Source organism: Artemia sp. Qi Xiang Cuo, chromosome 21, assembly GCF_049724085.1.
Source record: "Artemia sp. Qi Xiang Cuo chromosome 21, ASM4972408v1, whole genome shotgun sequence".
Classification (NCBI taxonomy): domain Eukaryota; kingdom Metazoa; phylum Arthropoda; class Branchiopoda; order Anostraca; family Artemiidae; genus Artemia; species Artemia sp. Qi Xiang Cuo.
Genome location: NC_142814.1, coordinates 12595330 through 12606058, shown reverse-complemented (window position 1 = coordinate 12606058; position 10729 = coordinate 12595330). Strand labels below are relative to the sequence as shown.

The 10729-nt window shown below is 36.1% G+C and overlaps 1 protein-coding gene across 1 annotated transcript in view; it reads right to left on the bottom strand.

Moving 5' to 3' along the window:
* Positions 1 to 359: 359 nt before the first annotated feature.
* Positions 360 to 10729, bottom strand: part of Vha26 (V-type proton ATPase subunit Vha26) — a 33900-nt gene continuing 23530 nt past the window's right edge. Inside the window, exons 4-5 of the mRNA XM_089107031.1 lie at positions 9174 to 9325; positions 360 to 681 (exon numbers count right to left, since the gene is read on the bottom strand). Of these exons, the coding sequence (XP_088963157.1) occupies positions 531 to 681; positions 9174 to 9325 (303 nt within the window). The 3' untranslated portion in view covers positions 360 to 530. The remainder of the gene's footprint in view (positions 682 to 9173; positions 9326 to 10729) is intronic.

Below are 10729 nucleotides of genomic sequence, written 5' to 3'. Positions count from 1 at the left end.
AAAGGGGCTGTGCCCTCCTCAACGCCTCGCTCTTTACGCTAAAGTTTGATTTTCTCACAACTCTTTTTTTTAAACAATAAAAACTTTAGCGTAAAGAGCGAGGCGTTGAGGAGGGCACAGCCCCTTTCATATACGGAATAATTTCTGTTCGTTTTAAGGTTTAATGTCGCTCCTTACTTTCAGTTTAAATTTTTTTTTATTTAAAGGCTGCGAAATCGGGGGGTTGGGGGGCGGCAGCCTCCAACTGTACCTTCTAATCCCTGTACGTTTTAAGGTTCGAACTTGTGACTCAGCCTCTTTAACTCTTTAGAAAACGTAGTTTTTTTCAAATAATTTACAGAATAAAATTAATCAATTATGTAATTATTTGATACACGCAAACATTTATTATCTATCGAAAAACAAAAAGTGAATTAAAAAAAAAAAACACCACAATGATTAAATCAACTCGTTAGACCATTGCTTTAACACTTTCAACAACTGAAGGAAATTTGGCCTAAATATTGTTTGACTGACAATCACGTGTCTTTTCAGTCGAGAAATCTTCTGTTTGGGTTTCTACCAAACAACGTATTTCGGATATCTGGTAGCAATTGATGCGCAATCATATCTAGACGAGTTTCTAGGGTATTGACAACCCTGATACGCCCACGCATGGCCGAAAGTTCAACTCCACCGAACCTGAAAGAGTTCGTTTGTTTATTTTCCAAAAGAAAAAAAAATTGTCAATCATAAAGTAAATTATTTTATTATTATTTAACAAATGTCTAATAATTACAAATGATAATTTTTTCGCCTTTCCGTCAATTTTCATTTTTATTACCTTACTTCTTAGCAGTTTGAATGACCCCCCACACAAACACACACACACACATGTGTATCATTAATTATGGTATATCTACAAATAAGGGATATGTGACTTCAACCCCAGGGGCATCAATTTGCGGAAATTTAAAGGGGTGCAAAATGTACTTTTCAAAATCTAGGGAGGGCTGAAAATTCTAAGGAGGGGCAATTGCCTCTCATGCCCCCTGTCTTTCCTGCCTTAGACCTTATTTATTGGCTGATTACATAGGCTAAATATTGGCCATTTTTATAAATATTATCTTACAAAGATAAACTATAAAAAAATGAAATAGGGAGACAAGTAAAAGAAACAGGAGTTATATATATATATATAAAAAAAAGAATACAAATATGCGACACAGACAATGATAAAACAACTAATGTATAAAATAAAGATGTAAAAACGAAATGTAGGAGCTGAGATGTGAAGATGGACTGACTGAAGATTGCAGTTACGTTTAGCGACCAATCTAGATAAGGCCAACTCCGAGCGCATGGAATTGTATCCTTGAATTGCAAGGTTATTCCAATTCGCGCTGACACACAACTTTTTTTCGTTTTCCTAGAGGGGACTGGGCCAAGTAAAGTACAAAGGAGCTTTTTCTTGGAGGAGGAGGGGCAAATTGAAAAAAAAAATGGGCAAAAAGGCAAAAAGGGGCAAATTGGGGCAAAAAATTTGCCCCTTTTTTATGACTGAGCTAAGAAAAGTGCGCAAGAATCTATTTCTAGGATGGGGGAGGGGCAAATTGGACAAAAAGAGACAGGTGAGGTTTTTATGAAAAATACAAGATAAATGGGGGGAAACCCCAAAGAACCCTCAGATATTTTAAAGGGAAAGTTGATGAGGGCTCATGTGGATGAGCCCCGAGCAACGTGGCTGATCGGGCTAATCGTTTGAAACCCAGCCTCTAAAATTAATCTGTCTTGATTATTCAATATTGTTTCAGTACTTTTTAGGGGGGGGGGCTCTGTTAACTTATGAATGACTAGCGGCATAGTGGTCACATCGCTAGTAGATAGTAATTTTGATGTATATAAAGTTCAGAGTGGTACTAGTCCCAAAGTGAAGCAAAGGTAGAAAAGAGATAATTAAGAGTAAGATTAATGCAAATAATACTTTCAATTGAGTTGTTCTGAATGGCTTTATGATTTTGCTGGGCACAGCTAGATGGCACTATTTGTTTTCCCCCTTGTTTTTACAAATTTCGAGTTTCTATACAATCAGCTTCCATACTTTTTGGTTCAAAGAATGTAACAGGAAATTAAGATTATATGGCATTGGGTGAAGATATAAATACTTCTGAGACCACACTGGCTATACATGATGTTTGACAAAAAGAGAACAATATAATTAAAAAAATAACCGAGAAAACGAGGGTAATATCAGCCAGTTACCCTCTCAGCCATTTACATCAGCTGATATTACCATCATTTTCTCGGTTATTTTTTAATTAAATTTTTTTCTTTTCGTCAGACGTTAAGAAATAAAAATTCTGTCCTAGAGAAAAAAAAACATAACGCAAAGAGATATAAAAGAACATAGACGAGAATAAATCCATTGCTATAGCATCACAAATTGGGTTACACATTCAATATATAGGTCACTCCCCTTAGACATCCGGAATTCAAAGAATCTTATATCCCAAAAGCGAGCAGCGAAGGGTCATTACAGAAAAAGTGTTTAGTGCTGTCCTCCTCCAGGTGTTTTTTCTCCCCATTTTTATTTTCCCATTTTTCTCGTTCTCAATTCACTCCCCTTAGACATCCAGAATTCAAAGAATCTTATATCCCAAAAGCGAGCAGCGAAGGGTCATTACAGAAAAAGTGTTTAGTGCTGTCCTCCTCCAGGTGTTTTTTCTCCCCATTTTTATTTTCCCATTTTTCTCGTTCTCTATTTTTTGGGGTGACGCATAGATTTTCGGGGAAATACCCGAAAATTCGGGGATAGTGCCCCTGCTTGATTTCTCATCAGGAAAATCGAAATACTAAACCACACGAGAAGGAAAAGCTCCAACTTTGCGGTTGACGCAGTAAAGAATTGCCGCAAAATTAATTTAAAGTCGACCGAACGCCACCGCCTCGGTCGGTGGCGCCACAAATTGGGTTACACATTCAATATATAGGTCACTCCCCTTAGACATCCGGAATTCACAGAATCTTATATCCCAAAAGCGAGCAGCGAAGGGTCATTACAGAAAAAGTGTTTAGTGCTGTCCTCCTCCAGGTGTTTTTTCTCCCCATTTTTATTTTCCCATTTTCTAGAATTTCTGGAATTCTAGAAATCTTTGAATTTGATTAAAAATCAAAATTGTCATTTATTAGGAGCTAAGATTAAGTTTATTTTCTCATTCGTTAAGAATGAGACATCGAGATTACGATGTATACAGTATCTAATTCCTCCCGCATCGAGTAAAAAACAAATGATTTGAATTAGTGATTGAATCAACATCGCTGCTTACATTTAAAAGGAACTTAAAGAAGGGGGCTCTTTCAGCTTGCAGTAGCGGGCTATTCTAAAATTTTGCAAATTATTTGGTGATTCCCATCACCTTATCCAGTAGAATCAGATGAACAGAGAATCAGAGAAGATTTGAAAAAGATTTTAATTCTTTAATATAAGGAAATTTTTGCTAAATTGAGTAAATAAAGTAACACAATTTTATGAACTCTTAGAGAATCTGGAATTCTAGAAAAAATAGCAATTTAGTTTTAAATACACTTTTTTTTATCTAATCAGAAAAAATGACTAGAAAGAAATGAGAGACTAATTTCGGAAATGATTATACAAAAAAGAGAGTCATGGTAATTTCAGAAGCTAAGAACCAAAGTTACAAGAGTAATGAATAACAAATGCAAAAAGAAATGCAAAGTACATAAGAATATATAAATACAAAAAAAAAAAACATTTACAAATTATAAAAGGCAGATCGAAACCGATTTGCCATAAAGCCCTCAAATTTGTCTTACCTCTACTGAGACAATTAAAAGGAAAAAAAAGAAGAAACAAAAACTTGATAAATTTAAGGCCGTTTATTAAGGCCGTTTTTAAGGCCGTTTTTTTGCCGTTTTTAAGGCCGATATTAAGGCCGTTTTTTTGCACTAAGATCTTACATCTAAGATCTCACATCTTTCTGTAAAATTTCCACTCTACTGAAAAAATACAAATGAATGTGCATTGTCAGTTTAATATACATATACTGATATTTAGTAATCAAAATGTAAATATTATTTGGTTTATTAAAGATATAAAAGTAAAAACATTCATATTTTCTTCAGGAAAGTGCAAATTTTGTTCTGGCCTTGGGAAGGTATAGGGGTTTTGAGCCCAACTTATGTTAATTTCTGCTCGTTTTGAGTTTGTCTCGGTTATCTATTATAAATGATCGGCGTGGGGGGGGGCTAGTTGCCCTCCAATCAATTTCGACTATTAAAAAGGGCACTAGCCACTCAAATTTCCAATGGCAAATGGGATAGCCATGTGTTTCTTTTTTCTCCATACCTGGGCACTTCATATCGAAGGAGTTGTCGTAGAAACTTCGAAAAGGGCTCATTCGATTGGAAATTGGAGTGGCTAGTGCTCTTTTTAATAGTCGAAAGTGATTGAAGGGCAACTAGCCCCCCCCCCCTACGCCAATCATTCCCCCAAACACATCCCATCAAAATTTTGAGAAAACCATTTTGTTTAGACCAGGGCACTTCGTATCGAAGCAGTTGTCATGGGAACTTTGAAAAGGGCTCATTCGATTGAAAATAGAAAGGGTTGATGCCCTTTTTAATTGTTAAAAGTGATTGGAGGGCAACTAATCCCCTTCCCACGCCCACACTCCCACGCCCACCCTCCGATTTGCCCATTGATGAATGAGATAGCCATTTTTGGGGAAAAGGTGGGCGTGAGAGGCGGGTTAGTTGCCCTCTAATCACTTTCGACTATTTAAAAGGGCACTAGCCATTTGAATTTCCAATCGAATGAGCCTTTTTTAAAGATTCTACGACAACGCCTTCTATAAAAAACCTTATATGCGCCAAGGGCATAACTTACAACCCTTGCCCTAAGGGGGACTGTCCTCAAAAACATAATTTCTATCTGGAAATCAACTACGCTGAACAAAATGGCTATTTCAAAATTTTGATTGGATGTGTTTCGGGAAATGGTGGGCTTGGAAGGGGTGTTAGTCAACTTCTAATCACTTTTGACAATTAAAAAGGGCAAAGCCACTCCAATTTCCAACTAAATGAGCGTTTTTCGAAATTTCTATGACAGCTATTTCGATACGAAGTGCCCTGCTCTAAAGAATAAAATCAATAAACAATACATTGTGCCAACATCGTTCTTATATGCCCCCAAGGCATAACTTAAAACTCTTGCCCTGAGGACTGTGGGGAGTGTCCTCCTCTTTACTTAGTCCTCGTTTCTTGTCTCGTTCTCGGAGTGTCCCCGTTCTTTACTTAGGCAGCACGATCGCGCTGCCTATGAATTATACAACAAATTTCTATATGAACCTTATATGCCCCAGGGCATAACTTACAACCATTGCACTGAGGGCTCTGAAGGGGCTATTATCCTAAATGACCTAATTTCCAGAACGTTCAACTACGTTGAACAAAATGGATATCTCAAAATTTTGATTAGATGTGTTTGGGAAAATGTTGGGCGTGAGAGGGGCGTTAGTCGCTTTCCAATCACTTTCAACTATTAAAAAAGGCACTAGCCCTTTCAATTTCCAATTGAATGAGCTCTTTTGAAGTTTCTACGACAGCGCTTTCAATAAAAACTTTATATGCCCCAGGGCATAGCTTACAACCCTTGTACTTAGGGCTCTGAGGAAGTTATAATCCTAAAAGACCTAATTTCTAGAACTTTCAATTACGTTGAACAAAACGGATATCTCAAAATCTTTATTCTATGTGTTTGGGAAAATTGTGGGCGTGAGAGGGGCGTCTTACAACCCTTGCCCTGAGGGATGTGGGGGGAGGGGTTGTCATCCTTAAAGAGCTAATTTCCAAAACTTTCAACTACGTTTAATAAAATGGCAATCTAAAAATTTTAATTGGATGTGTTTGGGGAAAAGATGGGCGTGAGAGGGGGGTTAGTTGCCCTCAAATCACTTTCGACTATTAAAAAGGGTACTATCACTTTGAATTTCAAATCGAATGAGCCGTTTTTCAAGTTTCTACGACAAAGATTTCAAGAAAAACCTTATTAAAGAGGGCCCTAGCCCTTGAATTTCCAATCGAATGAGCTTTTTTTGAAGTTTCTACGACAATGCCTTCTTTAAAAACCTTATATGCCCCCATGGCATAACTTAAAACCCCTTCCTTGAGGGCTGTGGTGGAGTATACTCTTCAAAAACATATTTTCTATATGTAAATCAACTACCCTGAACAAAATGGCTATCTCAAAATTTTTTTTGGATGTGTTTGGGGAAAGGAGGGGCGTGGGCGGAGGGGGGGGCTAGTTGCCCTCCAATTACTTTCAACTATTAAAAAGGGCACGAGCTCTTTGAATTTCAAATCTAATGAAGTTTTTTTGAAGTTTCTACTAGCCTTCTATAAAAACCTTATATGCCCCCAGGGCATAACTTACAATCCTGTCCTTGAGGTATGTTGTGTAGTGTACTCCTCAAAAAGAAATTTAATATATCGAAATAAACTACGCTGAACAAAATGGCTATCTCAAAAATTTCATTGGATGTGTTTGGGGGAATGATGGGCGTGGGGGGGGCTAGTTGCCCTCCAATCACTTTTGACTATTAAAAAGTCCACTAGTCCTTTGAATTTCCAATTCAATTAGCTTTTTTAGTATCTTTTAACAAAACGCCTTCTATAAGAACCTTATATGCCCATAGTGCAGAAGTTAAAACCCCTGACCAGTAGGCTGCGGGAGAGCTCTTCTATCAAAAACATATTTTTTATCTGGAAATCAACTATGCAGACTAGACTGAGTGCCCACAAGTTTTATTTGAATGTGTTGTGGGAACTGAGGGGTGTGGGGGGGGGGACTAGTTTATTACCCAAAACTGTTACCAATGAGAAAGGACCCTATTCACTACAATTTCCAATCGAATGAGCCCTTTTCGAAGTTTCTATGACAACTCCTTCGATACCACAGTTTATATAATTATCCAGTATAATCTTTCCCTATGTCACCCATTATAAAAACCCGGACCGAGGTGCGAGTGCTCCAGAGAACGTTTTTTCAGATATAAACATAAGCGACATTAGATCTTTTCACGGGTAGACAAAGAATAATCACTTACGGAACAAGTACTGACAAAACCACTTGGCCGGCTCAACCAATAAGTGGACAATAAGTGCAGAAATAAGTGGGAGGAGCTTTTTGTTCGCACCGAGAATGAAGAGCCAGAAATTATCTGCGGTAAACTTACTGGCATATTATATAAACTGTATTCGATACGAAGTACCTGGGTATGGAGAAAAACCAAAAAAAAACAAAACACATTGTTCCCACATCGTTCTTTACCTAGGCAGCGCTAGCGCGCTGCATATGATTTACTAGCTGAAAATCAACCAACATAATCATGTTTGCTTTTTTTTTGTTCTTGTGGTACGTCAGCCACTGTGGTCTCAGAACATATTTACGGACCTCTTCACCACTTAAACTGTGATAACTTACCTATAAAAAATAAGTTATTTAATTTTTTGCTTTTGAAAAGCTGCTCCTAAAAATCGGAATTTGATTCGGGCATTATATATGATCTCGAACAACATTTATGATAAATCCTGCTAGTTGTTCCCTATTCCCTGGATAATCTCCCCGCGGAAAATTTCCCCACATGAAATATTGAGCATCCACAGAGAAAGTACGAAGTAGGTACCTCAAAATGTTGATCAGATGTCCGGGGTAACTAAAGGATGTCAGGGGTAACTAAAGGACCAAATGACTACCTTTTAAACTAAATTTAACATGTTTTTATCAGTAAAAAACAAAACAAAATAATAATAATATAAAATAATAATAAAACACAATAATAAAAAAATGGAACCAAACAATTCATCACATTTTCTGAGCAAAAATAGAACGAAATAAACCGGATAAAAATAAAACACACAACGCGGAAAGTAAAAAGAAATAAAAATACAATTGGAAGAACTGAAAAAGCTAGAAGTGTGAAAAAAAACAATAAAATGAATAACATGGAATCAATCTATAGGTTATAAAAAAAAAACACATATCCGCGATCTTTCTTTGGCAAAAAAAAAATTCTAAATTTTTGTAGATGAGAGCTTGAAACCACTAGTAGGGTTCTCTGATCGTTTTGCAGTTAGGGAGGGGGGCAAAGGCCTTAAAACATGCATTTTAGTGCTAAAATATTCTAAATCTCATTGATCCTTCAGATAAACAGAATTAATTCTAAGGAAGGGGAGTGGAGGTAGAGATATATGCATAATACCTTTCGATTTCCGGGAATATTTCTGGTCTACTTCGTTATTATGAAAGTAGAGAATAACATTAAACCCGAAAACGAGCAGAAATTACTCCGTATGGGAGGGGACTGCCCTTCCTCATCCCAACCTTGGCCTCATGGTTGTAGAAACTTCGGAGGATGTTCATTCAATCGGAAATTGGGAGTTCTAGTCCTTTTTTTCAAGTTGAAAGTGATTGAAGACCATCCAGCCCCTGCCCTAGAACCGTTTTCGATATCTGGTCCTTTAGTTACCACCCAATACATGTGATCGACATTTTGAAGTACCTATCTTGTATTTTCTCTGTAGCTCTTCAATTTTGCGTGTGAAAATTTTCCCGAGCGGGAATTTCCGCACGATAGCGTGCACGACATATATCTGCCAGATTAAAGATGGGGCTCCGATGGGACGATTTTGTGTGAATGGCTCCTTGTCCTTACTCATCAAGTTCCAATCCCTACTCAAATTGCCCAGCGGACTCTCAGACGGTTTGGGCATCTCCTTTGGATGCCACTGACAGCCTCTATTAGAATGATATATGACTTTGACCCCAAATCTACGGAAGTAAAAGGATAGGTGGAAGGACAAGCTACAGAAGTTTTTGAACATGGCCAACATTGCAGCTGACGAAGCCACTTTCATGGCAGCAGATCGGTCCACCTGGAGCATCAAAGTTGATATGCTCTCTACGCCACATATCATGCAGCAGGAGCCTTAAGTCAAGTGATTCAATAATTTTCCACAAGGGAAGTTTCTAGGGACGAAAATCCCGGCCCCCATGATAAATACATGAATACTAAATATATATGATTTTTAAAAATGTATATAAAAAAATTTCAAATTGAGGAAATATTATTGGGTTAAAAAAAAGTTTGAGCCAGCTGGAAATGTAAATGCCTTACGTTCCAGTTGGCAGAAAACATTCCGTATCGATCTTGATAACTGCTTCTTTTGACGTTGCCTGCTTATACGCTTCAATAGCATCTGGAACTGCACGTTGAACGAGTGAAACATCAACTTCACGACAGCGGAGAGCTACAGTTGCCTCCATGAGCTGGAAATAACCAAAAGGAATTTATTAAATTTATCTAACAGTTCGTGGGATATTTTTTTTTTTATTTCGAATTTTTAGACAGAGGATGAGTGCGCTAAAATGTCCTAATTTCAGTTTGCTTTTTACTCAAGAATTTAATTGAAAATGCGTTTTTCAAAAAGGAAGTTTTTCATAGAAAAGTAAATAGGCCATACTAAAAAATATAACGAGATACAGTCATTATGATTCTACTTGAAACGAACAAAAAATTCTATAACTGAATAAATGAAGCTCAGAACAAACAGAATTGGAAATGAGAAATCAAATCAAACATGAAGTTCACAGATACTACTATACATGAATAAATCCTAAAGCGACCCGATATTAAAACGACAAATCAAGTTAAACTTAAAATAAACAAAAATTACCAAACATAGGAGTAGGGCTACAGGCCCTTAAACCTCCTCAAAGCCAAAGTTCCGTTTGCTTATTGAAAAATATTTTATTTTGAGGAATGTTTTTTTCTATTTTTCAGAATATCAAAAGAAACACAACAACAAAAACAATATCCCAAGGCTAATCACGATTTATCATTAAGAGTGGTGTCCCCCTCCGTTTCATGGCTTGAGCGTTATTTGGGTTTTACAGAAAACGATATCTATCTTGAAAAATGAGGTTATATTTGTAAAAAAAAAAATTTAACATTAACAAAGGAAGTGATTAATAATAATAAAGACTATTAGAAAGAACTAATGAACATACACTGATTGTTTAATATATTAATTATACTAGTACCTACTTTAATTATATTTATCTTAATTATATTATATTAATTATATATAATAATTATGCTTAATTATATTAGTACCTATAAGTGTCAGCGATTTTGATTTTGTAATGTTATATCAGAAAAATTTATTTTTTAGAAAATCAGATTTATCAGAAAAATTTATTTTTTAGTATGGCACAAATGACACTCTGGCCTTTAGAGGGTTTAGGGGGTGATAGCCCTACTAGTAATTTCTATTTGTTTAGAGCTTTACTTGATTATTGACTTCAATTTCTGCTCGTTTTAGGATTTCTTTATTCACCAACAGTTATATTTTTGTTTGACGTTTTGATGTTTTTGGGTTTCTGTTTCGAGTTCCAAAATTTTTTTATATTTGATGTGTTTATTGATTTCAATATCTGTTCGTATTGGGTTTCATTTTATTCTTTGATAGTGATTTCTGTTCCTGAAAGTTTATGACTTTATTTCTGCTCCTCTTAAATTTTAATACGGCTCTTTGCTCTTTTTGAACAACTTCTTTTTTTGGAAAACGTTTCTATAAAATTAATTTCAGTCTATTTTTTAATGACATAATTTCATTACTGATTTGAAATGCACAATTTTCTTTTTTCAGTTTTTCTGCTTAAATTAAGTTT